The sequence below is a fragment of the Marmota monax genome, unplaced genomic scaffold (genome assembly GCF_021218885.2).
Source record: "Marmota monax isolate L192 unplaced genomic scaffold, Marmota_monax_Labrador192_F-V1.1 WCK01_AAM20220418_F8-fsc00086, whole genome shotgun sequence".
Lineage (NCBI taxonomy): Eukaryota > Metazoa > Chordata > Mammalia > Rodentia > Sciuridae > Marmota > Marmota monax.
This window is the reverse complement of record NW_026693086.1, coordinates 164373-180689: the sequence shown is the minus strand read 5'-3', so window position 1 is coordinate 180689 and position 16317 is coordinate 164373. Positions and strand designations below refer to the sequence as shown.

The 16317-nt window shown below is 37.5% G+C and overlaps 1 protein-coding gene across 1 annotated transcript in view; it reads right to left on the bottom strand.

Moving 5' to 3' along the window:
• Window positions 1-16317, bottom strand: part of Mosmo (modulator of smoothened) — a 63252-nt gene that overhangs the window by 1941 nt on the left and 44994 nt on the right. Inside the window, exon 2 of the mRNA XM_046454716.2 lies at window positions 2627-2839. Within this exon, the coding sequence (XP_046310672.1) occupies window positions 2627-2839 (213 nt within the window). The remainder of the gene's footprint in view (window positions 1-2626; window positions 2840-16317) is intronic.

Sequence of the window (16317 nt, the reverse complement as noted above, 5' to 3'; positions counted from 1 at the left end):
CTTGGTTTTCAATCCTATGAATCAGGTTCCCTATAATGCCTGGGGACCAGCTTTAATGTAAATTGATGAATTTTTTTTTTAAGCTACTAAGAACTGTGAAGTTACTTAAATCTTAACATTATTATTAACACTGATAATATCTATCACCTAAAGCTTATGAAGACATAATTTCATATCTTCCAAGGCATAGAATCTCTGGTGGTGGGAATGAGAAATCAGGGATCCTGGCAGCTGAGGTGTAAATCAGGGCAACAAAGGAAAGAGCAGTATCAGACTTGGAGAAGAGGACTATCTTTGTTTTTCTTGCCCTCAAGCAAGGCTCATCATGTGGGGCTCATCATGTGAGGAGACATACATCCTCACTGCACACAGGCATCAGAAAGTGTTACCCTTCCATTATTACAAAAACTACAGCCTTCACTGGAATAGAAATACATACATTAGAGATAAAGTACATCTACAATGGCTGCAAGGGAACACTAGGGGGAGCCCAATTCCTCTCAGAACTGCCACCCCAGCTCACTAGCTCCGCTACTGGAAAAAAATGCATTAAAGGAAGGTAAGAAGAGCAAGGCAGCTCTATACTCACTTAAAGGAAAATAACCCCAAGATATATTAAACTAAAAACCAGAAGTCTAGTATAATTTGTGAACATTTTTATATAAATATATATATAAAGAACACACACACATAAGCATGTATGTTTCTATGTACAGAATGCTTCTAGTAGGAAAATTCACAAACTGGTAACAGTGATCACCTCCAGGAAAGAGGTTACCAGGTGGCTGAGTGACAGGACAACAAACTTCACTCGGTTACCCTTTCACTGACTGAATTATGTAGCATGTGCATATGTAATTTCAAAAAGTTAGATTATTTAACTAAAAAAGATTACACTGCATTGGGAAATAACTACACATACTTAAATATTCTCTGCTGGAAGGCAGTAAAAAATAAACATAATCTTACATTTACATCAGGCAAACTAATAGCTCATGTGAGCATATTAGTGCTTTCTTTGCTTCATACAACTTTTCTAAATTATAGTTTAGATTTTTGGTATTCAGAGCATATATCCTCCCAACTTTCAACTAATTGCTGAAACTAAACCCTTCTTTGGTATTATTTTACTCCCAAAGAGTGAATTCTATCTGCATAAATGGTTCTATCTATGAGGAAAAGACAAAAAACAAACAAACAAAAAAAAACCTGTCTTCTCTTTAAATTACTCATAAATATTTTCAAACTTAAAAATGAAATTTAAATTTTTAAATTTCAGCAGCCTGATCTCCACAACTGCTTCTGGCCCTTACTCTTAGACAAGAACTATCTCTGGAGGTCTCTTTGAATTGTGTCACATTGATTAACAAGAGTGGAGAAGCTTTTGGGTTTTTAAAATTTTTTTAATGTCAAAGGCAATTTGCTTGATCTACATCTAAAATTAAGGGCAGTGGAGAGTGGAAAGACTAAAATAAAAAACAAAGCCAGAAAAATAAAGAGAAAGTTTCACCAAAAGTTAGGGAGAACAGAGAAATGAAGGAATATCACTATCTTACAGCCTTAAAGATAGTTTTAACTGAGTTTTACCACTAATAGGGATCCTTGAGATTATCTCTTACTCTAATCACCCTAGTTCTAAATAATGATATCACATGAAATGAGCAGTTTTAACAGACATTTTTAGAAACTTATACAAACCTGAGATGATTTTAAGACACTGAATTAGAAGTGAAGTATCAATGTCTGGCACAGGTATTGCCATCCTATTTCTTTATGGCAGGTTTTCTCAGTAGTGGGACTACTGCCATTTGGGGCTAGAGAATTCTCTGTAGCTGGGGGTCCTGTCCTGTGGGTTTGTAGTTTAGCAGCATCCTGGTCTCTACACACTAGATTCCAGCAGCACCCCCTAGTTGTGACTATCAAAAGTATTTTTAGGCATTGCCAAATGTCTCCTGGAGTGCAAACTTGCTTTAGAGGGAAAGAAATAAGAAAGCAAAATTATAGAAGTAACTTTTCTTTGTGCATTTATGTTTTCAACTTGGGATAAGCTTCTGATGTGTTTTGAAATAAAACCAATTTTTCAAAGTATAAGAGAATGTATAATATATAATTTTATCACACCAATGGGCATAGCTTAATAGAGTAAGAAATGTTGGTAAATAATCATTAAATAACCAAATGTGCTGATTTTCCAATGGTTATACAATACACAGCAGAAATTCAGTGATATCAAATAGCAAATAACCACTTTTATCTAGTCTATGTTTTTATAGTTCTTCTAGATTTATCTTTATTTTGATAGAAGATACCAAAACCATCAAGAAGAGGAAAAGACTCAAGCTTTGGTAGCTCCGAGTCACGGACCTGGAATACTTATGTCACAATGTAAACAAAAATAAGATTCATCAAACTTGCATTGCATACAAGGCAATTAAAGTTGTGGATGTCCTGGTCTTGTTGTAAGAGTTTTGAAGAACTGATAGGACTGTGGAGGATCTGTCTCAAGGCCATATGCAAGTGTTGCTCTCTGATGATTACTGAGTCCTTATTATTGATTCTTGATTATCTTCATAAAAATACTACTGTGCGCACCTTCTAGACAACTTAGTAAGCACAGGCTACTTACTTCCAGTGAATGCTATCCATCGAGCATATTTTGTAGCTTCTCTTCGCCAGTGGGAAGCCACCAGCAAACCACATGTGACAGTCAATGAAATGATTCCCATGATGATAAAAAACAGTGTGGTGACCCACTCTGGGGGCAGCCGAGGAGGGATGCACGTCCGGTCTCGTCCATGGATTGTTTGACACTGTCGCACTAGCCCCACAGTGAGTGCTCCTGGGAGGACGCAAAAGGTGGGGATACTTTAGTGGGTCTGGTAAGCAGGGGATATTCCCTTCTCCCACCCTTTGGTCCTTTGGGTGAATTAACTACAGAATCATATATCTCTACATACAGACATATATCTCTGAATATGTCACCCAAGTACTTAAGTCCCTAGTCATTCATAATGTAGAAATGCCCGGCTTGACATACAAACAAACAAAAAACCCCAAATTGAAAAACTTTGCCGAAGTTTTTGTAGCTTGTTCTGTCATTCATTCAACAATTTTCTGAGTACATGTATAAGGCACTGCCCTAGGCTCTCAGGAAACAAGAGTGATTGATATAGATGAGGTCCCTCTCCTATGGAGCTTGCATAATAGCAGAAAGAACTGGAATTTTTCTATCCCCAGTTTCAAGACTCATTGCATATTACTTTATTTTGGTTGAGGAGAAAATACTAACATGTTTAATCATAATATATAAATAAAATTAAATAATGGATTAAATATTCAAAGTGATAATATATATCAAAGTTAAAGGATACAGCTCATCATTTTTTAAACAATGCATATATATTCATATTGTCACACTATTACTGGCATGCTTAACAGAAAAGAACAAAGAGGGTTAGGGATGTAGCTCAGTGCTTGCATATCATGCACAAGGATCTAGGTTTGATCCCAGCACTGAAAAGAAAAAGGAGAAGAAGAAAAGAATAGACTCATTATGAAGGTAATTTTTAAAGTATCCTCCTCCTTATTTAAATAACATGAAAGTGGGGGCTAGGGATATAGCTCAGTTGTAGAGTACTTGCCTAGCATGCACAAGGCCCTGGGTTCAATTCCTAGCACTACATAGATAGATAGACAGATAGATAAAATGAAAGTAAGTTTTGTAAGATATCAAGTACTCTTTTCCATCTCATGTCAAACCCAGGAACCCTATCAAATCTGGGGTGAATTAACTACAGAAATCCAGATTAGGAAGGTGCAAGAGTAACCTTTACTCCTTTTCCTCATAAGAATAATGATTAAAATGTTACTTCTGAATAAAAACTGCTGTTTTCCCCTTTGAAGAACAACTGCAAATGGTAAAACAGTTACCAAAAAAATCAAGGGCAGAAATTTCTAGAGCCAGTAGAAAACACAATAGATTTCTGCATGGGGTGGGGCAGGCAAGGATTCTTTTTTGGTCACATTGTTTTCTCAAAATGAACACATTGACCTCAACATCATTACACTTGCCTTCTAGAAGGGCAGTCAGTAACACTCCTGGAAGCTTCCAGGAGAAGCAGAGGGGGCTGGAGCTATGTGTAGATGCATGGGTGGTAGGTGGGGCTGTTGGTGGAAGGTGCTTTGTGCAACTTAAGTTTTGCCACTGATATATTTTTAGAAATAAAGCAATGTGTTGAAAGAAAATGAAGCAAGAAATCAGTTCTGCTCTTAAAATTGAAGGCCTCCCCCCATTTAATGCTAGCTTTATCTGACTATAACTTGACTGGAAGCAGATAATCAATTTGTACTTTCCTTCCAAATCATCTAATAATTAGGCCCACCTAATGATCCCTGCACTGGTGCAAACAACACTGTAATTATCAGGTTGTCACAGGCAGGATGGAGACAGTCAAGGGACAAAGAAAGCAAACCTTCACAATAATGCCATCCACAATGCCCCAGATACTTGGAGCTGAGTGATGTCATAGGCCAAAAAGAAGCTTGTAGAGTAAAAATATTTTGATATTATTGCTACCTTTTGAAGTCTCCTGGTAATTGTTTGAAACCAGAAGAAGGGATGGGGCAGGAATAAGTAGGCACCAGGAGAGTTGCACGACTGTCTGTAAACTGAAGCACTAAAAAGTTTCCAAGCAAAGATTACTTGGGGAAAAGAAATGTCTTTACTATAATAAAACATTTTATTGTAATTTTAGAAGGAAGAAATTCGCAGCAGTGCCTCAGAACTCCTGGGGAAAAAAAAGACTTCTAACAAATTATTCTCTTGTACTCATTGTTCCATTTTAAAAAGCTATAATTGCTATAAACTAAAGGCAATGAAAGATCCTCTGACAAAGTACAGTATTGTGGAGTACTATTATAGAAGCAACTTTGTTCACAATTTAACATATATTAGTAACTCTACATATCTACTGAAATTATTAGATTTACTTTTTTTTTTTTTTTTGGTTCTTTATCACTGGGCCATACCCTCAGTCCTTTTTGTTTGAGGAAGATTTCACTAAGTTGCTGAGGCTGGCCTTGAACTTAAAATCCTCCTGCCTCAGTTTCCCAAGTGGTTGAGATAACAAGCATGTGCAACTGCACCTGGCTAGATTCACAAGAGAATTATTTGTGGTCTGTAAATATTAAAAGCTGTAGGCCCAGTAAATCATAACTAAAATATCTCTCCTTAAAAATATTTCTGAGTATCCTATGTTGCCTCTCTTATTCCGGCTATGGACAAAGGTGAGCAGGATTAAGGATGAAATTGAACTTAACCTTGTATGTCTGCTGACCACTGAGCTTCCTAAGAACTGCTTTTACTCTCCTGCCTTGCATGGCACACCAAATGAATATAAACAGAACAAGTAAGAAAATGAAAGTTACTGCTATACTTTCTACAGACTAACTGGAAATATCCTGAGAGATGTTTAGCCTTTAAAAAAAGCTGACTATGCTCCTATATTTATAAAATTCCTTATCACAACAAATGAAGACTAGAATTCAGCAGCTCTGTTCTGAAGAAAGGAAAATTAATTCTAATTGACAATCAGAAGGTATACTGTGTATATGAAAATCAATACAGAAATATTTTATTGTGAGCTGGTGGTGTAGCTCAGTGGTATTAGCATGCTTTAGGCCTTGGGTTCGTTCAGTCCCTAGCACCAAACGCAGATAGTATTTCTGAGTGTCTCTCTTATGCTTGGCACTATTGTAGTAATCAGAGATTCCAGAACTAATATGCTGTCACATTCTTGGTGAAAACAGACGTCTCTTAAATATATTACAAACAGATCAGTGTAAACAGTGGTCTGTCAACAGTATTGTTAAAATTCATTTTCTAGAGTGAGAGTCTAAGTCAATAAAACTTATGCCATAGTCACATATTTTCCCTGGATAATTAATTGGAGGATTCTGTAAGGGTAATTGTGTCACTACCATTACATTTTTAAAATTCAGGTACTGTTAGTAACCAAACTTTCACCAGGTCTTTTTTCGGTGGGAAGGAGGGAGCATCAGAGATTTTACCCCCAGGGATGCTTAACCACTAAGCTATATCCTCAGCTCTTTTTTATTTTGAGACAGGGTCTTGCAAAATTGCTTACAGCCTTGCTAAGTTGCTGAGGCTGGTTTTGAACTCATGATAGTTTCGAATTTTCATAGTTAAGTGACAGATTCGAATCTACTGGCAGGAGATAGTCAAGTCAATTATACTTCCTCCAAATTCTCTTAACACATTAGTCTGTATCACAGACATGTACTTGATTTTAAAAGGCTGCTGCTGCTACTTATATTTTAAATAATTTTTTAAATATTTTGATGGATATTGATGGGCCTTTATTCATTTATTTATATGTAGTGCTAAGAATTGAACCCAGTGCCTCACACATGCTAGGCAAGTGCTCTACCATTGAGCTACAACTCCAATCCCTGCTGCTTATTTTTTGAAGGGTGCTGGGGATGGAACCCAGAACCTCTCACATGCTAACCATGTGCTCTACCTGTGCTCTACCACTGAGCTACACACCCCTATCCCCAAGGGTACCTTTGTTTTATCCCAAATAGGATATGAGCTTTTCAGAGGAGGTTACTTCATCTTCTACTTCACTGGAACCTCAAAATGGCATGCGGAAGTGGGTATGAGACTGGCTTTAAAAAGTATTTGGCTTTGCACTGATTAGGTTACTCAGTGTGGTTTCTTGTAGAATACTTGGTAAGCACAAGCTAACTTTTGTTTTATCCAACAATTTTTTTTTTGCCTCTGGAAGGAGCCTGTAATTCCCTTCCTCAAACAACCAATCTATCTTTGCCCAGCAGCCATTTCCTAGGTAACCAATCCAGCCAAATAAAAGTCTTATAAACAATAGAAAAAAGGAAACCAAACTAGGAACCCACCCCACAACCACACGTGCCTCACAGGATCGCACCTGTGTATCATCACACACAAAAGGGAAAGTCATAATGAGTCATTAAGTGGGGCATTTTAACTAAAGTGGCTTTTGACACTCATCATCTATAGTAGACACTGCTGAAAGGACTTAGCACAGCCAGTCTAAGCATGCCTGCTGGCACAGTGAGAATGATTATAAGGCATGTTATCAGTGCATGAAAAGCAGTGTCACAGAAAATCTGTAACCTAGGGATTATAAAGCAGAAGCATATGCCTACTAGAACCTGTCAAGGGCAAATCCTGTGAAGGACTTGCCAACCTGGCCACAGAGGGATTTCCCATATAGGGTTGGACCCAAGCAAAAGGGATGAAGTTAAAATTTGTGATTGGGTTCAGGGTATAGCTCAGCAACACAGCGTGTGTTCAGTGTTCAGCATGCTCGAAGCCCTAGGTTCATCCCCAGCACCAAAATTTAAAAAATTAAAAAATAATAAAATTACAATTGTCTTCTCTCATGTCTCCTTTAAGTTTTCCCACTACTCAGTGTTCTATTCCTCGCAGGAGCTCCCTGTCCGTTCTATGTTTTATGATCTGATCTGCCCAATCCCTGCCACTAATGGGGATCTCTGGCTCTACCTTCTCTTGGCAGATATAAAAATCTTTTCTTGGCAAGCTATCTTGTCGCTTACACAGACCAAACAAATGCTTTACCACAAATGTCTTAATGATTGATAAACGCTTAACATCCTGCCCCTCCCAAGAGCAATGGTATTTAAGCAAGGGACGGTACTCCAATTTAACAGAAATTATAAAGTTTCATGTTGTAGTGACAGTTTGGCTGAAGAATCAGCAGAATTGGGGACAGGAGAGGATAGGAGACTTTGAGTGACTAGATGCAGAAGCACAGAAAATAATAGCCTAAAGGTAACTTTAAAACTTTACATAATTGTTTCTTCCAGAAACAGCTTGCAATGATAGATTTTTATCTGCTATGATTTTGCATTGTATCTTAGGACAAAGGTATTTATAAATAACGAACTGGTTCAAAGAGTAGACAGGTGAAACAAAGAACTTTATAATGAACCACACACAGTGTCTGACAACCTGGGTAATGTAAGAGGCTGAGACCAAGTACTGTGTCTGCTATAGCAACCATGTTGTCTTGTTATTTCCACCTGTTACAATCCCTCCTAGCACTTCTAGTCACAGAACCCTATGCTTTATCCCCATCGATTCTTTCTTATTGTCCAGCCTAGACTTCTAGAGATTATAAAATGTCTCCCTTTTCTTGCACTTACCTCCAGGCTGTTGAATGCTAATGGAGACAAACATATATCAGAGTAGAGGGATGCCACCTCAAATTCCTAAATTTTAATCTCAGGGCTATAACCACTGCCCAGTAGCTAATTAGGTTTCCCTAATTCAGTAGTCTCCCCTCCTGTGCTGGGGCTGTTCCAAGTCTCTTGCACTCTCTCCTGATCTCCAATATCAGAACCTCTCTCACATTCAGTAGGTACCAGTGTCTACTACTCAGGAAAAAAGAGGTCATCAGACGGCAATTCCTTAGCTGTCCAGGATCAAACTTGTGAATTTACCTGCCTTTCATCCTGTTGCTTCTTCCTTGTGTTTTGGATCCCAACCTTTCTCACTTTGAGATCTTGCCCAATTTACTGGTTTCTTTTGCTTATGAATCCACTTCAGGATCTCAAAAACATTTGAATATACTTATGTCTCTCCATCATAACCCCAAACTACCCCACTATGCCAGGTCATCCTCCAGCAGCATCCTGCAGTCTGTCTTGCTCTGCCTAGCCTCCCTTGCCCACAGCCTGGTCAAGATCTCCTGCCCCACTCCCCTCTGTATAGAGGCTATTTTGCTCTTCATCCCGCTACAGCTTGGCTTTTGCCCAACCACCTCCCTGTAACGGCCCTTGTTCCACACTGCCAGCTCACGGATACTTCCAAGGCCTTGTCTTCTTCAACACATTTTCTTTGGCTTTGGTAACCCCCTTCACATTCTATGGGTTTTCCTTCAGCTTCTTTAGTTTCTCGTCTCTTTTATCATAGACATGGCCCCAGCCCCCCATCATTCATTTATATGTGGTGTTTTACAGGGACCTCTCTTGGTCCTGGATCTTCTATACACACTCTCCCCTGTAAATCCAAATGCTTTAAAATGGCCTACAAAGGTCTGGATGATATTGATTTTGCTTTCACTAGCCTCTCCTTTAATTACTCTTCACATTTAATGCTCAAATTCTTATTTTTTTTAACCCATATCTATCCAGCAATCTATCTACTCCTCCACTCTCCCAACAGTCTTTATATACTCTTTCCCTCTTCCTAAGATACTCCCAAATTCTCGGCTACTGACTCAAAATTCTAGTTGCAGCTTAGAAGTCACTTCTGAGATGTCTGCCTTGACAAGCATTTACCCCCTCATTCTCGGTTGAGTGTTTGTCCTCTGTGCTTCCACAGTTCCTATTAAAGTACTACAGCTGTCTCTTTATCAAACCTGAGGGGGTGCTGGGAACCTCTGAATTTGTGGCCAGTTAGTCAGAACAGCAGGCAACCTGGGATCCCCTGAACTTACAGCAGTGTCTGAACTGGAGGACAGAGCTTTCAACTTGCATTAACTCCAAGTGCGTAATGTGGGAATTAAACTGCACTGCAGTGCACTCATAATTGGGAGTCGAAACAGAATGTATCTCTTTACCCAAAAACTTGCACATGAGGTCTGAGGACGTAGTTCAGGGGTAGAGTGCTTGACTAGCAAAAGTGAGGCCCTGGGTTCAATCACTAGTACTTAAAAAAAACCCAAACAAGCAAAACCACAAAAACAAACCAAAAAACCCCACATGAATGTTTGATTCATAATAGCCCCAAAGTGAAAACAATCCCCAAATATCCATCAGTTGATGAAATGTTAAACAAAATGTGATGTATTCATATAATGGAGTACTTCTCAGCAATTCAAAAAGTGAAGTGCATAGATACATGCTGCAGATATATAATTATATATATTTAACAACATAGATAAACCTTGGAAGCATGATACTATGTGAAAGAAGCCAGACATAAAAGGCTACATATAGTATGATTCCATTTAGATTAAATCCCCAGAGTAGGCAAATCCTAAAAGACAGAAAGTAAATTAATATTTGGCAAGAGACAGGGAAGTAGGAATTAGAAATATAGGGCTTCTATTTCGTGAGATAATACAAATATTTCAGAATTAGATATTGGTGACTGTTGTATAATATTATGAATCTGCTAAAAACCACTGAATTGTACACTTTAAAATGGTGAAATTTATCTCAAAATAAACCAAAAAATCTAGTATAGATTACTATCAAATTCAATAGTATATCAAAAACTCTGTTCCAATGTAGCTCCATTTCCTCACTTGCCTTTGTACTATTATCAAATTATATCTATATACATTATAAACTTATCAACACCACATAATTGTCTAATTTAAGAGTTACAAACAAAAATACATTTCAACTTTTATATTTACCTAGGTAATCACCTTTACTACTAGTACTCCTTATTTCCTTCTATGGAATAAAAATGCTACTTCCTTCCATTTCAAAATAGACACCTTTTAGTATTTCTTATAGGACAGGTATGCCTGTAACAAATTTTTCTTTTCTGTTTCTTGTGGAATGTCTTAATTTCTCCTTTAATTTTGAAGGATAATTTTGCTAGGTATAGAATTCTTGGTTGCTAGTTTTTCTTGCAACACCTGAATTTGCCATTCCACTGCCCAATGGGGTCACAGTTTTTCTGTTTTAAATATTTTTTAGTTATACATGGACACAATATCTTTATTTTGTGTATTCATTTTATGTGGTGCTGAGAGATAGAACCCAGTGCCTCACATGTGCGAGGCAAGCGCTCTGCCGCTGAGCCACAACCCCAGCACCCAGGGTCACAATTTTAGATGAGTCAATTATTAATAGTATTAAGGATCATCTGTACATGAGATTTTACTGTTTTTTTTCTGCTATTTTCAACATTCTTTCTATTGTTTGATTATTATGTCTAGATGTGAAGTATTTAAATCTTATCCTACTTGGAGCTAAAAATTATTCAATGTGTAATTAAAATTTTTTAATCAAAATTTGAGGGTTTTTTTGTGGGGGGGATACTATTTCTTCAAAGTCTCTCTTCTTTCCTTCTCTCTTCTCTGAAAATGGAGATGTATAGTGAGTTGCCAGACAAATCAAAATCTTGGCATAGCTTTCATTAAATAAAATAGCTCTTGTCTGCCTTTGTGTAATTTTCATTATGTGTATTTGGTATACCTGATAATGTCCCATGTGTCTTACACCCTGTTCATTTTACATTATTTTTTTTTTCCTGTTCCTCTGGTTGGATAATCAACTAATGTGTCTTTCAGTTTGCTGATCTATTCTTCTGCCAAATTTCATTTCAGCTATTGAATTTGAGCTCCAGAATTTATTACTTTAATATGTTTTTAGTTGTAGATGGACTTTATTTATTTATTTATTACGTGGTGCTGAGGATCAAACCCAATGCCTCACCCGTGCCAGGCAAGTGCTCTACCACTGAGCCACAATCACAGCCCTCTATTTTATTTTTTAAAATAAAATTTCTTTATTAGTCTATGTGTGCTAAGAAAGTATTTTTACTCTTTCTACATGGTTTCCTTTATTTTTGGAACATATTTATAATACTGATTTCAATCTTCATCAGGTAAGTTCATGTCTGGGCTTCCCCAGGAACATTTTTACTGACTGCTTTTATTTTTCCTGTATATAGGCCGTATTTCCCTGTTATTTGAGTGTATTGTAATTTTAAGCTGAAGTTGAAAGTGAAGTTATATATTATATTGTGTATTTTTCAAAGACTTCTATGGGTCTTTTATATTTTTCCCCCCAGCATTGTTTTACTCCCAACTGGTAACAATACCTTAGGTATATCTGCAATGTTAAACAATGGGCTGCTAATTTTTTTTTTAACAAATGCCCCAAGGGATAAGAAAGAGGAAGCTCTGCATTTGATCAAATAAACTCTGAAAATGGAGATGTATAGTGAGTTGCCAGACAAATAAAAATGGTACTTATTCTCTGGGGATGAATCTTGAAACAGTACCAAACCCTACGCTCTCTCAATTGTTGCTAGGCTGCTGTTTTATAGCTACTAAAGTTATAAGGCTACAGGTTTTCAGGAAGATGGCGGGTAGGATGAGCACAATTTAAAATGTCACAAACCATTTTAAATTGTTCTTACTGAAACTCAGGTGATTTTCTTGAACAAATGCTTTTTTGAGTTGTTGCTAGTCTTTAATTTCCAGAGCCCTAAAAAAGTTGATTTGACAATTTTTGCTACCAATTTTGCTACTTTTATGGAGGAACATATTTTGCCCTTGCTCCACCACCGGGGAAGTTAAACTCAACAGGTCACAACTTTAATCTCAGATCTGCCACTACCTTGGGCAAGTTTCATTATCTTTTTCCAAGCCTGCTTCAACAGAAAAATACAACCTTTCATTTAGGTTTGTGAGAATTAAATGGGATAATGTGATAATACCTGTAAAGCAAATGGAACTATGAACACTGAGTAATTACTATATGATTTTGGAAAAGGGAATAAATTCTTGTTTTGATTATAAAAATGTCTGTGTACACAAAGCAGTAGGACATAGCTTAATTTAACACAGTAGTTTATTCATGAAATTCAGTTCAAAATAAAAAAGGGTGGTATTTGATGGTTGCTAATGCTGGTAGTTATAAAACTTACTCAGGTCATTACTCCTCTGTCCATTTGCTTCGCTGTATCAAACAGGATGAAGAAGACTCACAAGGCAAATTTGGACTTGCTGAAATAAAAGCTCTGAGGACGAATTTTATAGGAATAGCAATGCTAGAACCTTGGGATTAAGAATGATTTGCTGTGACATGGGTTGGAAGATGGCGTCTCCCACAGACGGGACAGATTTGGAAGCATCTTTGCTAAGTTTTGAAAAACTTGACCGTGCCTCACCAGATCTTTGGCCAGAACAATTACCAGGTGTTGCTGAATTTGCAGCTTCCTTCAAAAGTCCTATTACTAGCTCTCCATCCAAATGGATGGCTGAAATAGAACGGGATGACATTGATATGTTGAAAGAATTGGGAAGTCTCACTACAGCTAATCTGATGGAGGCCTACAGAAACTGGCCTATCAACTGGGGCTGGATGAGTGCCATTTCAAATGAGATCTTGTCATCATATATTGTGGATTCTACGTCTGAGGCTTTGAGGATTTACCATGGAAAAGAAAATGAACAACTTCTTGGTCTCAGTAATCAAGGACTTCGTGCATCATTTGCCAGATGGTATTGCAGATGTTCTCAGCTCTTTGTTTTGACTTCAGAGATATCTTGATGATCAAGTTTTTAATGATTTGTCCTTATGACATTCTCTTTATAATTGGAGTTTGTTTTACAGTGATGGTGGAAATCTGTCTGGTTAAGACAAGAAGTGTTTGCTCTTCCCACCATTACCAGTGTCTTAAGTTCTTATCTCCAGAGGGAAGAAGTGGACTTATTTGTAACTTATTATCACAGTGCACAAATGGCCCTTAATAGTTTTGAATGCTATTTCTCAGAGCCAGATTGCCCAGAATTTCAGAATTTTCTAGGCCTTCTCATCAAAGTTATATAGATGTTTCATCCAGATGGTTAGTTTTCCTACCAGGTTTCTCTACCCTCTGCTTCCAGCCATTTCACTAGGCCTTGGGGCTCCTTCCAACCTTATCAACAACATAGTGTTGCTGGGGCCTGAGGAGTTCCATTTAAAGCCTCTGTATTCCTAGTGGTTGGATCTCAGCTATTGTAAGTTACATGTTTTAAGCCTTATTTAACATGAATGGCTTAATACAAGTAAAATATGTTTCTTGTTTTTATCAATAAATTTCAGCATAGATTGTATGTTTTCATTTAATTATAAGAAAAAATTTGTACTATAAATTCTCAGGTTAAATAAAATCTCAAATTATCCTTAAAATTTTTAAGCAAAATGAAGAATATCATTAACTTTATCCCTTTAAGAGAAGACTCTCCTAGTAACTTCTTTGCCTAAAGTTTTCTAGTGATCTTGGCATAGCTTTCATTAAATAAAATATCTCTTGTCTGCCTTTGTGTACATAACACAGTATCATTAGAATTATCGGCACCATAATCTTCCTATTTAATTGATTCAAGTTTCTATATGTATGTTTATAATGCTCAAGAATTTGTCTTATTTAGGCAGACTTCATAGCATGGTTCCTTTTTTCCCCACATTTTTTATTGGGGCATTATTGTTGTACATAATGATGGAATTTACTGTTTTATATATATATATATACTATATATATATAGTATATATATATATTGCAATATAACAATATATTACAATATAACAATACGTTACAATATGTTATAACATAACAATGTTACAATATAACAATGTTACAATATAACAATATAATTTGGCCAATATCACTCCTCAGCATTCCCCCACCCCCCCCGCCCTCCTTACCCCTCCCAACCTCTAGTACCTTTCCTCTGCTGATTTCCCTTTGATTTTCAAGAGATCTCTTACTCCCACCTTTCTTTGCTTTTTTTCCTCTCTAGCTTCCACATATGAGAGAAAATATATATGACTCCTAACCTTCTGAGTTTGGTTTGTTTCACTTACCATGAAAGACATAATTTCCTTTTTCTTTATGACTGAATAAAATTCCTTTGTGTAAAAAAAAAAGAATGATTTGCTAATGTAATAAAATCACAGAATGTTTTATTTAGATAGCAAATAAAAACATTGATCATTAATCTTTAAGTTAGATTTTCTTTTTCCTTACAGTTTCCTAGATGTTTCCTCTTTTACAAAAGATAACTCTTACCAGCAATTTTTGAGGACTGCAGTTCAGAGGTCACAGAATATTCTACTGTCGCTTAAGTCATGCCCAACATTCCTGCCCCCTTCCCCGTTTATAATTCATTATATCAGCCTTCAGTTTCTAAATTGGCCTTGGGTCTGAACCTATGGTCACTAGAGGAGTTCAAGGAGTTGTTCAAAGGAGTTCCTCGAGAGGGAAACCTCAACTCAGGATGAATGAGGTTCTTAACAAATGTTAACAGGAATGAATTTAAGCCCGAGTCAGTAAAAAGCAAAGACAATTTATGTAGGAAAACCATCTCAAGAGTGAGGTGCACTTTTACCTGTGTGTCATCTTCAGTCTGTTTGATACAACAAAGCAGTTGGACAGGGGAGTAATGTCCTGATATATTGTGTGACTAGCAGCCTTAGCAGCCATCAAATGTCACCCTTTTTATTTTAAACTGTGAGTTTCATGAATGGACTACTGTGTTAAATTAGGATATCCCCTACTGCTCTGTGTACACACACACACACACACACACACACACACACTTTTTTTAAAATTTTTATTTATTTTTTTTTAGTCATACATGACAGTAGAATACATTTTGATATATAATACATACATGGAATGTACATACATCAATTATATTGTCTATTCTATTCTGCTGCCCTTCCTATCCTCCCTATTCCTCCCCTCCTCTCCCATCCTTTCTCTCTATCCAATCTAATGTGTGCCGCAGTCTGGCTGGGCACAATTCAGGAGCCACTTGTCAAAAGAAACTTTAACTTTATTTTTAGAACTACACACGCCAAACAAAACAGCTCCTCAGGAAAAACCCTCAGAGCCCAACTGCCACCACCGGCTTCCCACAAGCCTCTCAACCTCCCCCACTCCTCCTGCTCTTGAGGCCGATTGGCTGGGTCGTGTGGGCGGAGCCAAAAAGTCCCCCAATGAGCAGCTCCGTAGTCTGAAAGGGCGGGGAAACAGCCCAATGAGCATCACCGTAGAGGAGCCAATCAGCTAGAAGTTGCTGGGGCTGCTGTGAGCCAATCATCAGCTGGCAGTCTGAAAGTTTGCTGGGGCCCCTTTGGCTGTGGCTCTCAACATCTCCCCCTCTCTGTTTAAACAACAAGCATGTGGCTTAGGGACCGTGCCTGCCTTAGGTTGTCCAATAGTACATATGGTCCTTACCCGTTATCGGATGAGCTGACCTCAAGGCGTCAGCCTCCTGTCTTAGGTTGGTACCATTGCAATTGGATCTTACCCGTCACTAACTACCGGTCCAAATATGTATGTCATGTGTAGTTTTATCTGCTAAATCATTGCCCAAACTAAGGGCTCCAGGCAATCCTGTATGTGCCCTGATATGTCCTATAAAGAATGGATCTTTTCTGTCCCAGATTAGACTTTGTATAGTGGAAAGCAAAGAGAAAACAGTAGAGGAAGGGGAAATCCTACCAGCATCTTCAAGGGATACTATAGCATTAACTATATACTGACTATCGGAA